Here is a 16,413-nt window from a genome sequence, read left to right on the forward strand (position 1 = left end):
CATTCTTTTCTGCACCGAACTGGGAATCTCATCCAACTTTGTTCAACTTGTTGTTTTTTAGCCGCGCATCTTATCGCACGGCTAAGGAAGGCCCCAAAATATCATATAGCATATTTTCCCTTAAAAATTAGTGGCCAATGTATCTAGATGCTGCGTAAGTATCTTTCATTGAATCTGTGTTACAAAACCATGATATTTGATGTATTGCTAAATAGCTTTCAAAACCACCTAACAATATCCACTTATCTGTGGCGAAGCCACGGGGGTGGGTGGGTGGTTTGTTTGGAAGAGACAAATTTTCGGAAGAAAATTTATTTTCGAACCCACTCAAACTTTTTTTTTTGAACCTACCCCCTCCCCTCCCCCCATGACCAATTTTCTGGCTGCGCTGTGCTGAAGACACCAGGTTTCATGAGGAGCTTGATATGTCGCAAGCTGGAGTACCATAAAAAAAGTAATCACTTTTCTGGCTGCACAGGCATCTCGCGAAGCTCAAGAAGTATTGAATTGGTCTTGCTGTTCTGCTTATGTTGTCTATAGTTTTCGTGTTGCAAAATCATGTATGATTTGGGGGGGGGGGGGGGGGTGGTTTGTTTGGGGGGGTTTTCAGCGAATGACCCCGATGTCCCAGATGCTCTGCAAATGTGCAAATGCCTTCAACTTCTTTATGTTACAAAATTATCAAGTTGGATGTGTCGCAAGCTGAGTTTCATAACCACCCAAGGTTGTGAAATGCAGTATGTTTACAGGCAACCTCCGCAATAGGTAATTGTGCCCAGATACTCTGCCAATGTCTTGAAAATTTGATGTGTTGTGAACTGGGTTTCAGAAACATTCAAAAAGTGACCTCTTCCCTGAGAGCTACAGCTTCCCAGTGAACCTCCGGAAGTGGCCAATGTGCCCAGATGCTCTGTAAATGGCTCTAATGTCTATAAATGTCTATTTGTGATGAAAAGAACTGGAGTTTGATGCGTCACAAGCTGGGTATCAAATCGACTCAAAAAGTGACCACTTCCCTTGGGGCATCATGTTCTAGGGGAACCTCCGGAAGTGGACAAGGTGCCTAGATGCTGAGAAAATGTCTTCCATTGTATTTGTGTTGCAAAATCATGAAGTTCGATGTGTCGCAAGCTGGGTTTCAGAACCACTCAAAAAGTGACCACTTCCCATGGGGCATCAGGTTCCCAGGAAACCTCCAGAAGTGGCCAATGCGCTCAGAAGTTCTGCAAATGTCTTCTATTGTACTTGCGTTGCAAAATAATGGAGTTCGATGTGTCGAAAGCTGGGTTTCAGAACCATTTACAAAGTGACCACTTCCCTGAGGGCACCAGGTTCCCAGGGAACCTCCGAAAGTGGCCAATGCGCTCAAGTTCTGCAAATGTCTTCTATTGTATTTGCGTTGCAAAATCATGAAGTTCGATGTGTCGCAAGCTGGGTTTCAGAACCACTCAAAAAGTGACCACTTCCCTTGGAGCATCAGGTTCCCAGGGAACCTCCGGAAGTGGCTAATGTGGTCAGATGTTCTGCAAATGTCTTCTATTGTACTTGCGTTGCAAAATCATGAAGTTTTATGTGTCGCAAGCTTGGTTTCAGAACCACTCAAAAAGTGACCACTTCCCTTGGGGCATCAGGTTCCCAGGAAACCTCCAGAAGTGGCCAATGCGCTCAGAAGTTCTGTAAATGTCTCCTATTGTATTTGCGTTGAAAAATCATGAAGTTCAATGTGTCGCAAGCTGGGTTTCAGAATCAACCAAAAAGTGACCACTTTCCTTGGGGCTTCAGGTTCCCAGGGAACCTCCGAAAGTGGCCAACGTGATCTGATGTTCTGCAAATGTCTTCTATTGTACTTGCATTGCAAAATCACGGAGTTCGATGTGTCGAAAGCTGGGTTTCAGAAAAAATTACAAAGTGACCACTTCCCTGAGGGCATCAGGTTCCCAGGGAACCTCCGAAAGTAGCCAATGCGCTCCGAAGTTCTGCAAATGTCTCCTATTGTATTTGCGTTGCAAAATCATGATGTTCGATGTGTCGCAAGCTGGGTTTCAGAATCAATCAAAAAGCGACCACTTTCCTTGGGGCTTCAGGTTCCCAGGGAACCTCCGGAAATGGCCAACGTGATCTGATGTTCTGCAAATGTCTTCTATTGTACTAGCGTTGCAAAATCATGAAGTTCGATGTGTCGCAAGCTTGGTTTCAGAACAACTCAAAAAGTGACCACTTCCCTTGGGGCATCAGGTTCCCAGGGATCCTCCGGAAGTGGCCAATATGCTCAGATGCTCTGCGAATGTCTTCTATTATATTTGTGTGGCAAAATCATGAAGTTTGATGTGTCGCAAGCTGGGATTCAAAACATCTCAAAAAGTGACCACTTCCCTGGGGGAACCAGGTTCCCGGAACATCTGTAACCGGATTTTTGAGGTCCAAACGCAGTTTCTATTCCCACTATTGCAAAATGATGAATAAAAACGATTGCATCATTATTGAGAGCATTTACCACTAGTTATCTACGATTAAAAGGAAGTTGATCTATTTTTGACCCCATTTGACCCAGGGGACCCCCTTGATAAAACCCTACCCAAGGATCCCATCACCAAATCAATACACCTACACAAAATAATAGGGTTTAATGCATCTTTCCTCCAAGTTTCATGCAAATCGGTCGAAAAACAAAAGAACGGTGGATTTTACAATTTGAAATCGTAACCCGGCCCGAAACGGGTTAAGTGGCTCGGAAGCCTCCAAAATTCCTCAAAGTCTTGTAGGAAGCTTGATATATAAATTTAATTTGAACTGAAAAGTTTCAAGCCCACTTTTCATATATCTTATTATGAAGTGGTACTTCGATGAGTGGGGCCCTCAAGAGGCCCTCCTTAGCAGTGCTGTGAGATGCGCGGCTACAAAGCAAGACCATACTGAGGGCGGCTGAGTTCGATTCCGGGTGCCGGTTTAGACAATTTCCGGATGGGAAATTGTCTCGACTTCCCTGGGCTTAAAATAATCATCGTGTTAGCCTCACGATATACGAATGCGAAAATGGTAACTTGGCTTAGAAACCTTGCAGTCAATAACTAAGCTGCGCGGCGGCAATGTCCCAGTGAGAAGAAGAAGACCCCAATCATAAACCATTCTCACTTTTCACTTCTTATTTCTCAATGAGAGTTCACTGTGAAAAGTAAAAAGTGCGAAGTGAAAAGTGAGAAATGAAGAGCGCACACTAAGAATAGAGACGTCCCATTCTGCTTTTCACTTCTCACTGTAAAAAGTGAGAAGTGAGAAATGAAAAATGAGAAGTACGAAGTGAAACGTAGTAAATTAAAAGTTTGATGTCTCTTTTCTCACGTCTCACATTTCATTTTCACTTCTTGCTGTGAGAAGTGGAAAGTAACAAGTAAGAAGTTTGAAGTGAGATGTGAGACGTCTCACTTCTTATTTCTTATTCTTATCTAACTACATCTGACTTCCGTTTTCTCGTTTTTAATTTTTCACAGTGAGAAGTGGGAAGTAATAGTTGAAAAATGAGAAAAAAGAAGTGAGAGGACTCATATCCCACTTCTCATTTTTCACTTCCCGCATCAGAAGTGAGAAGAAGAAAGTGAAAAATAAGATGAGCGAAATGAGAAATAAGAAATGGAGAGTGGAAAGTGAGCAGCGAGACAAACCATTAGGCCAAATCCCACCTGGCCGAACAGGTCATGCGGCCGAAAATATTGTTTTGCTGAAGAGGTAATATGGCCGAAAATGCCATTTGGCCAAACTAGTTGTTTGCTCAAATAGGTCATTTGTCCGAAATCGTTTTACAGAAAGGGCCATTTGGCCGAACTGGTCTACGGCCGAAATGGTAAATGTGAAGAAAAGTGTGATTATTGACAATTGAGAAGTGAGGAGTAACAAATGAGTTAATTAGTGTTGAACTTAACTTGCTTATGAAACACCAACAAGGGAAGAAAATTAGAAAGGAGAAGCGAGACGTCTTACTTCTTATTCCTCATGATTCACTTCTCAGCCGTATGACCCATCCGGCCACATGATGGTTTTGGTAAAATAACTCTGTCTCTGTTTTGGAAGAATAACTCTGTCGGTCAAATGTTCTATTTGGGCAAACCATGCTTTCATTCAAACCGATGTTTGGTCTAATAACCGTTTCGGCCAAACGCTAGGTCGTTTGGCCTAGCGTGTTAATCAACCAAGTGGCATTCGGTCAAATGTCTTTTAGCCGAACGACCCTTCCCCTTTTCGACCATGACTCGTTCAGAAAACAGCATTTACTGTCGTATGACCGTGTTTGGTAGAATCAAACTTGAATCTCAATTATCGAGGCCTCATGCACGATCCAATTCGCTTGCCATTCTGCCGGGAGAGCGTTGCGCTTGAGTTTTTCGGACAGAATCGCATCGTATCGCTGATTCGCCGAAAAATGATTTCGCTCCAAAAGGCATGAAAACTTAATTGAAGCGCACTTTTTGTGTACCTATGGATTAATTATCCATTGTTATAAAAGCGAAAAAAAGTTAATTCAATGCATTTATCAGAGAAAACACGTAAAAATCGTGCAATGATGCAAATCGCGACTCGAATAATTAACGATTATCTGGGCCATGAGTCTGGTGGGATTTGCATCGAGCAAGAGGTTTGTTCGGCCAAATGACGTTTTCGCCAAATCACCCTTCATCCCTAACGACTATTGCATCTAAACGGCTCTTTCGGTTAAATGATATGTTTGGCCAAACGGCATTCTCGGCCAAATGACCGGTTCGGCCGAACGTCATTTTCGGTCGTATGGCCAGATCGGTCGAATTTTTCTATTCCTCTGGGAGAAATTGATCTAATCTTTATGAAGTACATTCTACGTGGACAGTTTACGAGGACCCCTCCTCAAAAACCATGACATTCACATTTTTTTTGAAAATTTATGTGAAAAATTCTTAACCTGATAAAACTGTCTACGTATGTGGACAACCTGAGAAGGTTCTTATGAATTCTCTTGAGCTTGAGCTTGAGCTTGATTGACTGCTCGTAGTTGCTACTCCATTATGACCAGATCAGCTGTTCTTGCACAGGGAACCAACAGATGTTTGCTTGGGACTAGCACACATCTTCAATGTACAAGTACTGGTGATCTCATTTGTTAGGTCATACTGGCGCCTGCCACGTCAGAATGCAAGTCAATGTAGGGAAGGGAGAAGATTCCTACGAATTCTCAGTGAAAAACTCCCCTACAATTCTCTTCAATTCTAAAACATTTCAAAATGGGTTGAGAACGCCTGATCTTGCTCCATCTCAAATACATTTCCAATGCGAATTCATCCGATAAAGTGTTTCGTAGCCATCAGTGCGCTTCAGTGGGCATTACAGACACCTCTGTACACATAAATTACCGAAACGAAGTGCATCCCTGATGGTATATCCACCAATCCAAATCTCATGACTGAGCTCGCACTTCGAGTGTCAACTAATAATAAATATACACTGCCCAACCGGTCGGGTTGTGTCACAGTCATCCGACATAGATTGGCAGATCTCCTGCTTGCATCGATGTTGTATATGCATAAATATACGTTGAGTTGTGCCACTTAGTTTTGATTATCGAGAAGTGTGTAACAATGATTGAACACACTTGGTTGGAGTGTTAGCAGAGTTAGAACTTTGGCATGTTCAGCAGAGAGATGTTCTATCTATAAATCGTTTGATAAAGTAGAGTATGTTGATGAAGACAGCGTAACACTATAACACCACTTTGTTACACAAGATTTATTTTTTACTATATACAGTTCGTCGATGATCTGGTCATAATGAAGTAGCAACCGTGGATGACTAATCACGCTCAATCCCAAACCGATTTGTCTAAGTCATTAAAAGTTTCTTTGAAGTTTTGTGATTGATGGGTAACATAAACTACACATAAGAAAACCATTAAGGAACCATGTGGTTCATTAAGTTAATTGTATAATAAATAATGCTATAAGTCTTATTTAATGTTTGTTTAGTAGAACATAGAAGCTTTTAAGATGCAGACATTTATTGCATATCTTAGCAATGACCCATCTGCTTAAAGCTCAAATGTATCTTCAAATTTATCGTTTCGTTTTGCTACGCACTGAAACGACCGAAACGCTATACTCGCGTATAGCACCGCAATCGATCCTCCATCAGCCGGCAGTTAGCATCCGAATTCAATTAGTATTTATGGCACGGAAAGCCCAAATCTTGTCCATTCCCACCACCGCAATGAATAGCGCGGGCACAACCTCGAAAAAGAAACTTCGCGGAAAAAAGGATACCGAAATTGATCCATTTCCTGCAGCATCCCAGACAGCAGCGCCCGAGACAGCTTCCTCGTCGGAAGCAATTCAATCAAATCAATCACCTGTTAGAGTATTACACATTACTCCACCACCTCGTCACATGCTGCCTCACTATGACAGGCCTGTGTGTGGGGGTCGTACTCGCCCTCTCCCTGATACAGTCATCGTCGCCACATTGAACGGAGGAGGAGAGACGGCAACGGCAAAAAGTTCATTATTTAGCAATTTATCATTTCTGAGAAGGACCACGTTGGAGCCTTTTCGTAGTACTTCTACCCTTGCCACTGGCTCTGGTTTCTCCAGTGAGTGAGCGTCGGGCGGTGCCTCAGGCGCGCCGGCAATTGGGTGCGAAGATAATCGAAATTGTAATAGAACGAATCAATCAGAAGATCTGCTTCTAAATTGATGATGAGCTTAGGTACCGGGAAAGCTGCGGTAGCGCGACGGTGAGTTATTGGGGACGGCATTAAACAAGAGATTGTTTGGAGGGAAAAATTAAACAATGGTATGAGGATTTCCGGTTTTCAATTCGCTTTTCCGGTCGCCGGATGAGGAATAGGTGAAGCGTGTGAGTGGATTTTATTAATTAAAAATGTTATTAGGCACGTAGAATGAAATTATTTGAGGAATTTTCTCTATCTAAATTCCATGCTTATTAATTATCTGTATTCTGTAAATTAGGAAACAATGCCGACAAGTTACCATTTTTGCGTGGAAACCAGTAAAAAATTGAATAATTATAATGTTGTACTAAATTTGTGAGTAACATTTCATTCTTCTTGTCGTCATAGCAATACAAGTTCCATGAAACTGAATGACGTGTATAGAATAAACTTCAAAAACATAGCAATTCGAGAAAGTGGACCAAACCGCACCAAGAAAGATGGCACAGAGAAAATCATAACGCTTGGCATCCTATCACAGGATAATTATGGTTCTACCGAAATTGATGCTACGGATATGTGCTACAAATGACAGTTTCACTAATTTTATGACATTTTGAATGAATTTTTCGTCGAAATTTCAACCAAATTATTAACTTTAAGGTGCATTTTGCCCTCTTTCTACCGGCACAAAAATAGAATACAAGTTCGGAAAAATCCAACTGCCCAATCCATGTGTCTCCGATGGCTCTTCACAGCGAACGCTCGTTGAACGGACAGCAACAGTCAGCACCAGGCCGGTTCCTATAAATGGATCGTTTTCATCTGCTCTAATGAAGTGGAATTTCGATACATAATGCAACGAAATCCAGCAGCACATCGCCGGTGTGTCGCATTGTTCTCATGAATGGATGAATGGAATTGTAGAGCAGAGCGATATTATGTGCGATGCAAGGAGAGAGTTGGGTGAATCCCGACCGAGACACATCAAAAAGCATACAAACTCGAGCACTACGGATAAAAAAAAACGACATGCACGAACAAACATTCGAATCCTTGAACAGTTTCCTCCCGGTAATCCGACAAATTTGAAACAGGATTATCGAGTTTCTCTCGACAAATCACGACTGTCATCATGAAGGTTTACGCCAATTGTTGTCGCCAGGATAACAACATTGGACAACAATCATTGTGTTGAATTAATGAGTGCCGGATTACCGGGAGGACACCGCACACATGAGGCTGGCTCGAAATTGGGAAACTACTTTTGGGGATTCAAGTCGTGAGCCAGCCTGATGTGTATGCATAAGGATATTCGCTCCTGAAAAAGCAAGTATAGGGGTAGGATGGTTTTCGGGTGTTTGGAAAAGCAAAAGTACAGGCAAGATTTCTTAATGAAAATTTGGTCAGCTTTTTCATGATATCGAGTGATAGAGCCTCAATCATAAGAAATTCAATGAATTTCATATCACGATAATTCCATTAATTGAAAACTTCTTCAATAAATATTCATGAAGAGTTGACTGCATAAGATTAGGTAGGGTAAGAGAATCAGACAAACAGACGGCAGCACAGTCTTGTAAGAAGTGTTGTTGTCTAATTTGAGGAACTTAGGGATCTCCTGAGGAATAAGACTAGCAACTTCTCCGAAAGGACGTTGTTAAATTTGACCATAAAGCCCTCTCAGAGAAGTTACCGTCGCGGTCAATGGTCTATAGGGTTGGGGGACTAGCGCTTCGCTTCGATACAGCTAAACATACAAACACACGTACACCGCTAAACATGGCACTCACTTTGCCCAGCTGCGCGGGTAGGGCGGTGCTGGTGTTGGAGTTGTTCGCGTTCTGGTCGTCGGACTTGACGTAGATCTGCCAGGTGGCGTCCGAGCGGAAGCTCTTGTCGGCGGCGTAGCACCGCCACAGACACTGGATCAGCATCGCCGCCGCCGGGATCTGGCGGTTGAAGTGCTTCTGGCGCTGCTTTTGTTGCACTTTGAGCGCGAAGCCGGATCCAAGGATGCCCTGTTCAGAGAATTTGGGAGAAATGAGAAAACAATAATATTAATTTGAATGATTTTATGTGTGTGTAATCTAACGTGATCTAATACTATGTGCGGGCAGCAGGGACTATGTCCAAGGGCTTGACGATCCCTACCCAGGCCATCTGCGAGTTGCGGGGCTTGCCTAGGATGTGGTGGGGTTTGACAGTGGGCCCTGTTAAATTCCTATAAAAAGCTGCATGTATCCGCACGTAGGCCCCACCAAAGCGACCGTGTGCCGCTCAAAGCGCACAAGCCCAAGTCCTGGTGTTAGGTGGGACGCTAAACAGCCCTGACACGACGGCCCTCCGACGAGACAGGAGGTTTGCGCAGGCCCAATAAGCCGCCTGGAAAACCAATAATTACGAGCAATATAAGAGATAATGCGACTTGATATAATCGGCAAAGACCTAGGCGACGAATGAAGGATCAAGATTGGAAGCTTGGAACATGGAACTGCAAGTCGCTAGGCTTCGCAGGTTGCGACAGGATAATCTACGATGAAATACATCCCCGCAACTTCGACGTCGTGGCGGTGCAGGAGATTTGCTGGACAGGACAGAAAGTGTGGAAAAGCGGGCATCGAGCGGCTACCTTCTACCAAAGCTGTGGTACCACCAACGAGCTGGGAACCGGCTTCATAGTGCTGGGTAAGATGCGCCAACGCGTGATTGGGTGGAAGCCAATCAATACGAGGATGTGCAAGCTGAGGATTAAAGGCCGTTTCTTCAACTATAGCATCATCAACGTGCACTGACCACACGAAGGGAGATCCGATGACGAAAAAGAAGCATTCTACGCACAGCTGGAGCAGACATACGATGGATGCCCACTGCAGGACGTCAAAACCGTCATCGGCGACATGAACGCACAGGTAGGAAGGGAGGAAATGTATAGACCGGTCATCGGACCGGATAGTCTGCACACCGTATCGAATGACAACGGCCAACGATGCATAAACTTCGCAGTCTCCCGCGGAATGGTAGTCCGAAGCACCTTCTTTCCCCGCAAAAATATCCACAAGGCCACATGGAGATCACCTAACCAAGAAACGGAAAACCAAATCGACCACGTTCTAATCGACGGTAAATTCTTCTCCGACATCACGAACGTCCGCACTTACCGCAGTGCGAATATTGAATCCGACCACTACCTCGTTGCAGTATGCCTGCGCTCAAAACTCTCGACGGTGTACAACACGCGTCGAAGCCGGACGCCACGGCTTAACATTGGGTGGCTACAAGACGGTAAACCAGCCGAAGAATACGCGCAGCAGCTGGAAGTGGCACTCCCAACGGAAGAGCAGCTAGGCGCAGCGACTCTTGAAGATGGCTGGAGAGATATTCGATCCGCCATTGGTAGCACCGCAACCGCTGCACTTGGCACGGTGGCCCCGGATCAGATAAACGACTGGTATGACGGCGAATGTGAGCAGTTAGTAGAAGAGAAGAATGCAGCATGGGCGAGATTGCTGCAACACCGCACGAGGGCGAACGAGGCTCGATACAAACGAGCGCGGAACAGACAAAACTCGGTTTGTCAAAGGAAAAGGCGCCAGCAGGAAGATCCAGACCGTGAAGAGACGGTGCAACTTTACCACGCCAATATCGCACGAAATTTCTATGAGAAGTTGAACCGTTCACGTAAAAACCACGTGCCACAGTCTGATATGTGTAAGGACATAAACGGGAACCTTCTTACGAACGAGTGCGAGGTGATCCAAAGGTGGCGGCAGCACTACGAAGAGCACCTGAATGGCGATGTGGTAGACGAAGATGGCGGTATGGTGATGGACCTGGGGGAACGCGCGCAGGACATAATTCTACCGGCTCCGGATCTCCAGGAAATCCAGGAGGAGATTGGCCGGCTGAAGAACAACAAAGCCCTTGGGGTTGACCAACTACCAGGAGAGCTATTTAAACACGGTGGTGAGGCACTGGCTAGAGCGTTGCACTGGGTTATTACCTAGTTTTGGGAGGAGGAAGTTTTGCCGCAGGAGTGGATGGAAGGTGTCGTGTGTCCCATCTACAAAAAGGGCGATAAGCTGGATTGTAGCAACTACCGCGCAATCACATTGCTGAACGCCGCCTACAAGGTACTCTCCCAAATTTTATGCCGTCGACTAGCACCAACTGCAAGGGAGTTCGTGGGGCAGTACCAGGCAGGTTTTATGGGCGAACGCTCCACCACGGACCAGGTGTTCGCCATTCGCCAAGTACTGCAGAAATGCCGCGAATACAACGTGCCCACACATCATCTATTCATCGACTTCAAAGCCGCATATGATACAATCGATCGGGACCAGCTATGGCAGCTAATGCACGAACACGGTATTCCGGATAAACTGACACGATTGATCAAAGCGACGATGGATCGGGTGATGTGCGTAGTTCGAGTTTCAAGGGCATTCTCGAGTCCCTTCGAAACCCGCAGAGGGTTACGGCAAGGTGATGGTCTTTCGTGTTTGCTATTCAACATCGCTTTGGAAGGGGTAATACGAAGAGCAGGGATTAACACGAGTGGTACAATTTTCAATAAGTCCGTCCAGCTATTTGGTTTCGCCGACGACATAGATATTATGGCACGTAACTTTGAGAAGATGGAGGAAGCCTACATCAGACTGAAGAGGGAAGCTAAGCGGATCGGACTAGTCATCAACACGTCGAAGACGAAGTACATGATAGGCAGAGGTTCAAGAGAAGACAATGTGAGCCACCCACCGCGAGTTTGCATCGGTGGTGACGAAATCGAGGTGGTAGAAGAATTTGTGTACTTGGGCTCACTGGTGACTGCCGAAAATGACACCAGCAGAGAAATTCGGAGACGCATAGTGGCTGGAAATCGTACGTACTTTGGACTCCGCAAGATGCTCCGATCGAATAGAGTTCGCCGCCGTACCAAACTGACAATCTACAAAACGCTAATTAGACCGGTAGTCCTCTACGGACACGAGACCTGGACGATGCTCGTGGAGGACCAACGCGCACTTGGAGTTTTCGAAAGGAAAGTGCTGCGTACCATCTATGGTGGGGTGCAGATGGCGGACGCTACGTGGAGGAGGCGAATGAACCACGAATTGCATCAGCTGTTGGGAGAACCATCCATCGTTCACACCGCGAAAATCGGACGACTGCGATGGGCCGGGCACGTAGCCAGAATGTCGGACAGTAACCCGGTGAAAATGGTTCTCGACAACGATCCGACGGGCACAAGAAGGCGAGGTGCGCAGCGGGCAAGGTGGATCGATCAGGTGGAAGATGACTTGCGGACCCTCCGCAGACTGCGTGGCTGGCGAAGTGCAGCCATGGACCGAGCTGAATGGAGAAGACTTTTATGTGCAGCACAGGCCACTTCGGCCTTAGTCTGAATAAATAAATAAATAATCAAATAAACATCCCCAAACTCCCTTTTAGGAATCTATATAAATGAGACCTCGGGATAATACATTAGTTGTGAGCGGATTTAACGGTTCTATCGACAGTGTGAATATGAGAAAAATGTATAAAATGGTGTAATTAGCCTCAACGTAGCAGTGGAAATATAAATCAAAATTAATGAGTTACCCACTGGTTGAGCTCAAATAGATTCCAAAAATGGAGGTTGGGGATGTTTATTTGAATTCATCACGATTGGACAGTTGTAGCGAGACTTGAATAAATTTTAAGTTTTTCCCATACAAATTTCCATATAAACATAAATTGACTCCGCGTCACCCCTAAATGGCCACCGAATTGCTTAATACTTATTTTGCCAGGACTACTATATTATCAAAATGATGCTAATAGACATATGGGAGTTGGAATTTTCGAACATTTCGAACAAATAGTGGTAAGAAGGAGGTGAGTAGCGAGATGTGCGAAGAGAAAAGTAAGAAGTAAGTAGTGAGAAGTGAGGAATGGGAAGTGGCAAGTGAGTTGTGAGTAGGAAGTAGGAAGAAGTGTGGACCGAGAAACGAGAAGCAAAAACGAGCTTCTCTTTCCTCTTTTCTTTTTTCTTCGTCCTTCTTCTTTCTGTCTTATATTGCTCCACTCGTTTCTAACCAGTGTTGTAAAATGTCATTTGCATTCTTTTTCATAATTTTCCCAGGACCTTTTTCAGTAGCTAGCTATCAACTATCAAGTATGGCGAACTTACAGCGCTTAAATGTGGCTATAACTTTGTCTAACAAGAAATTGCTGTAAATATGTAATCTGGGCGTGGGAGGAAAATGTCATTCAAATGACATTATGTCAAATGACACGTGACATTTTGGAGAGATTTCACTCTCTAGCCTCCGATGTTATATTTAGAGTAATGTACCTTTGGACAAAAATATAGAACTACTCAAGCGTTATGCGTGCATTTAAATTTTGAAGTAAATTTGGCTTCCGAAGAAAGTTATGAACAAATAAGTCAAATAACATGCAGATGATATTTTACAAGCCTGCTTCTAACTACTCAATATCTCGCTTCTCACTTCCCCAAGTAGCACACGCAACATCTTCCAAAAAGCACCTTGTTTCTATTCAGTTTCATTAAAGGCATTGGATAAACATCAAAGCACGAAAAAGTTGCATCAAGATGTCAAAACGTTCGAGTTGTGATCAATTAACATTGCAATTAAGAAGGGGTCCCGTAGCGTAGTTGGCTACACATTCGCCTTATAAGCGAATGGTCATGAGTTCGATTCCCAGCCGCTCCACCAAACCCTCGTCAGTCGCCGGATCCGCAGCCCATACGGTGGCGTTTTGGGGAACGCGCCTTACCGGCACGGCTGTCTGATGATGACTGACAACTTGTTCTTCTCGGGGGCATCCCTCCAACGTTACCCGGATTAAATAGCGACAGAACAATGCAACGATCATCGGATACTCGACATGGACAAACGGACATAAGGGACACAAGATGAACTGGCAACGACAACAATAACGAATAATGGATATCTAAAAATAGATTCTGTGTGGATTCTGTACAGCAGAATACAATAGTAGATCACGGCACAGTAGCGGTTAAGAATACAGAGTGCCTACCAAATAAATATATGAATAAAAAAAATTACAATTCAGTACGTGTTTGACATTTAGAATCAAACAATCAAAGAATATTGCACTTTATGTTCCAAACACAAAACAAAATCATCAAATTGCATATTTTTGACGTAGAACTACGTCTGTCTTTTTCTATATTGGGGTACACTTAACGGTTGCAAAAAATTGAAAATCGTCACGAAAATATGATAGACTTCGATCGTTAATATCTCAGCCGTTTCTCGATGGATTTTCAATTTTCTTGAACCAAACGATCAAGGAAGAGTCAACGTTTCATACCTGATGCACTGAAGTCGTTTGTTACGCGATTAGTTTTACAGGAATCGTTTTTTATGCGATTTTTTTTCACGCGATTTTCTGGATTTCCGCGGTACTTTCAGACATACTTCGAGATTCACGCGATTTTTTACGTTGTTTTTATTTACGCGGCCCATATCTTCCGCGTAAAAACCGGCTCTGGTGTGTTACAATATCTATGTATGATAATATTTACTATTAAAAACTTGCTAACAGTTTAGCAATGTCGTAAGTGCATCGCAAACTTCTTCTTCCAAAGCACTACATTCCAACTAGAACTTGACCTGCTTTTCAACTTAGTAGTTTATTAGCATTTCTTTAGTTCTTCATTGAAAGTTTTTATGTCCGCCATTGCAGGGATTTTAGCTGGTGCAGTTCGTTTATGCTAACTTAAACGTGCGTTTTCCTGGGAAAGCTTAGAGGCGTTTGACGGTAGTCTCTTGCTTACGTCTGTTGATGCCAGTAGAGGGGCTCGGAATCTTCTTCGCTGTTGCAGTGAATGCGTTCTGGTAAACTTTCTTTGGCTCGTTTTTGCTGATTCGTAGGTGTTTGCCGGAGTAAACGCTAAGTTCGACGCAATCCACGTGAAGGAATAATTATTATTATCAATAACGCCGTTGACAGCCCAGCTTTCGCAATGGGTTTTTCTGTAATAAGCCACCAGGGGCTTAGACTGACTTACGACTTAGAGAACTAACGAGTGGTAAGTCTCTGTAGCAGTTTGCGTCGGTGATGGTTGCAGCTGTATACTATCAGCCAGGCTTGTGCTTGTCAAATTGTGTAATCGATTATCATTTAAAATATGTAAACCTAATTGATATTAAAATTTAATGTCAAATGGAACTCGTTTTCGTACCACCGCTTGAATCAAATGGATGATGGTTGTATAACTAACAACAAATGATGCACATTGTTGTTTAAATATTGGTTTACTAGTCTTACTAACTACCCAGTACCCATGAAAGACAAAATTGTTTCAGCGCGATATTCTATGTTACCAACTATTATCATATTCAATAAAAGCAGAATCATCATACAGCGTGTAGTAACTTGTCTGTCATAGACAATATTCACACTTTGGTATGATTAGGAGATTGAAGTACAATAATTCTGTAATTTAAATACTGTTTTGTGGTTGTATTGTCTATTTTGTCATTGATATTAGAACAATATTATCTCTAACACCCTTTGTTATTTTTTTCTATTATTCAAAGAATAAGTTTTAGGTTTTAGTAGATTGAGGTTGCAAATTGCATATTTGATGATAATTTATTTGGATGTAATCAGGAGGAAATTCACGGTATATATGGTTGCATATTAGTGAAATATTGAACGCAAACATCATTAAATTTGTAACTGCTATAACTTTTGATTCCCTAGATGAAATATTTTGAAAATTTCGTAGCAGACGCCTGGATATTTTATCGTTCGAAAGGCGAGTTCAGAATGGATGGACATTTTTTTCGTTAATAACGGTCACAGGCAATAATTAACCAATTAACCAGCACCAGTCTAGCGTACTGTAGGGTCATGGGTTCGAGTCCCGTCGAAGGGAAAGTGGTTACCTCCAATACATTTTCCAAATCAATATCTTCCACATAACGTACATATTCACATATGAGTTTTCATAACATTGTAAATTAACGTTCAAGTCGGGTGGTTTAATCCCCGGAAATAGGCAATTAACTTTGATTGAATTTGATTGTTTGTTTAAATTAAGTAGCAGATAAGTTAAGTGTGTCTTCATGTTCAATTTAGCATTGTTCAACGTTTTGACAACTTACAATTTTTTCCGGTGATGGTGCAATCAAGTAAAAGAAAACCCGAGTACAAAACTTCATAATCGTATGGTTTTTATGGTGAGTCAACATGCAGTCCTTTCCAAGTGTTGAATGGTGCTGTGGTAGAGTAAAGGACTATCAATCACAAGAACCATAAATCGAATCCAGTTTTATTTTTTTATTTTATTTTTTTCCGCTGTATTATTTTGCAACATTATTGCAATTTAACTGCAATCGAAGGATGTTTCCATAGGCTCCACCTCTTGCGCTTTTTAGATTGCAAGAGAGTTAGATTTGATGGCACATACGCTAAGATTGTTTCTTTCTAAATAGTTGCAACACAGTGAAATGTCCAGTAGTGAAACAATTTGTGCTGCTTGGGACAATGCTCAAGGAGGACTTGCAAGCACTCGGAGTATTCGAGAGACTGGTGCTTTGGACCATCTTTGGCGGTGTGCAAGTAGACGGTGTGTGGCGGCGAAGAATGCCCCACGAGCTCGCCCAGCTCTATGACGAACCCAGTATCCAAAAGGTAGCTAAAGCCGGAAGGGTACGATGGGCAGGGCATGTTACGAGAATGCCGGA

General features: G+C 43.3%; 1 protein-coding gene across 1 annotated transcript in view; it reads right to left on the reverse strand.

Moving 5' to 3' along the window:
• Positions 1-16,413, reverse strand: part of LOC134221316 (potassium voltage-gated channel subfamily KQT member 1-like) — an 802,936-nt gene that overhangs the window by 67,968 nt on the left and 718,555 nt on the right. The window contains exon 9 of the mRNA XM_062700517.1: positions 8,479-8,706. Coding sequence (XP_062556501.1) covers positions 8,479-8,706 — 228 coding nt within the window. The remainder of the gene's footprint in view (positions 1-8,478; positions 8,707-16,413) is intronic.

The sequence above is a fragment of the Armigeres subalbatus genome, chromosome 3, assembly GCF_024139115.2.
Source record: "Armigeres subalbatus isolate Guangzhou_Male chromosome 3, GZ_Asu_2, whole genome shotgun sequence".
Taxonomy (NCBI): Eukaryota; Metazoa; Arthropoda; class Insecta; order Diptera; family Culicidae; genus Armigeres; species Armigeres subalbatus.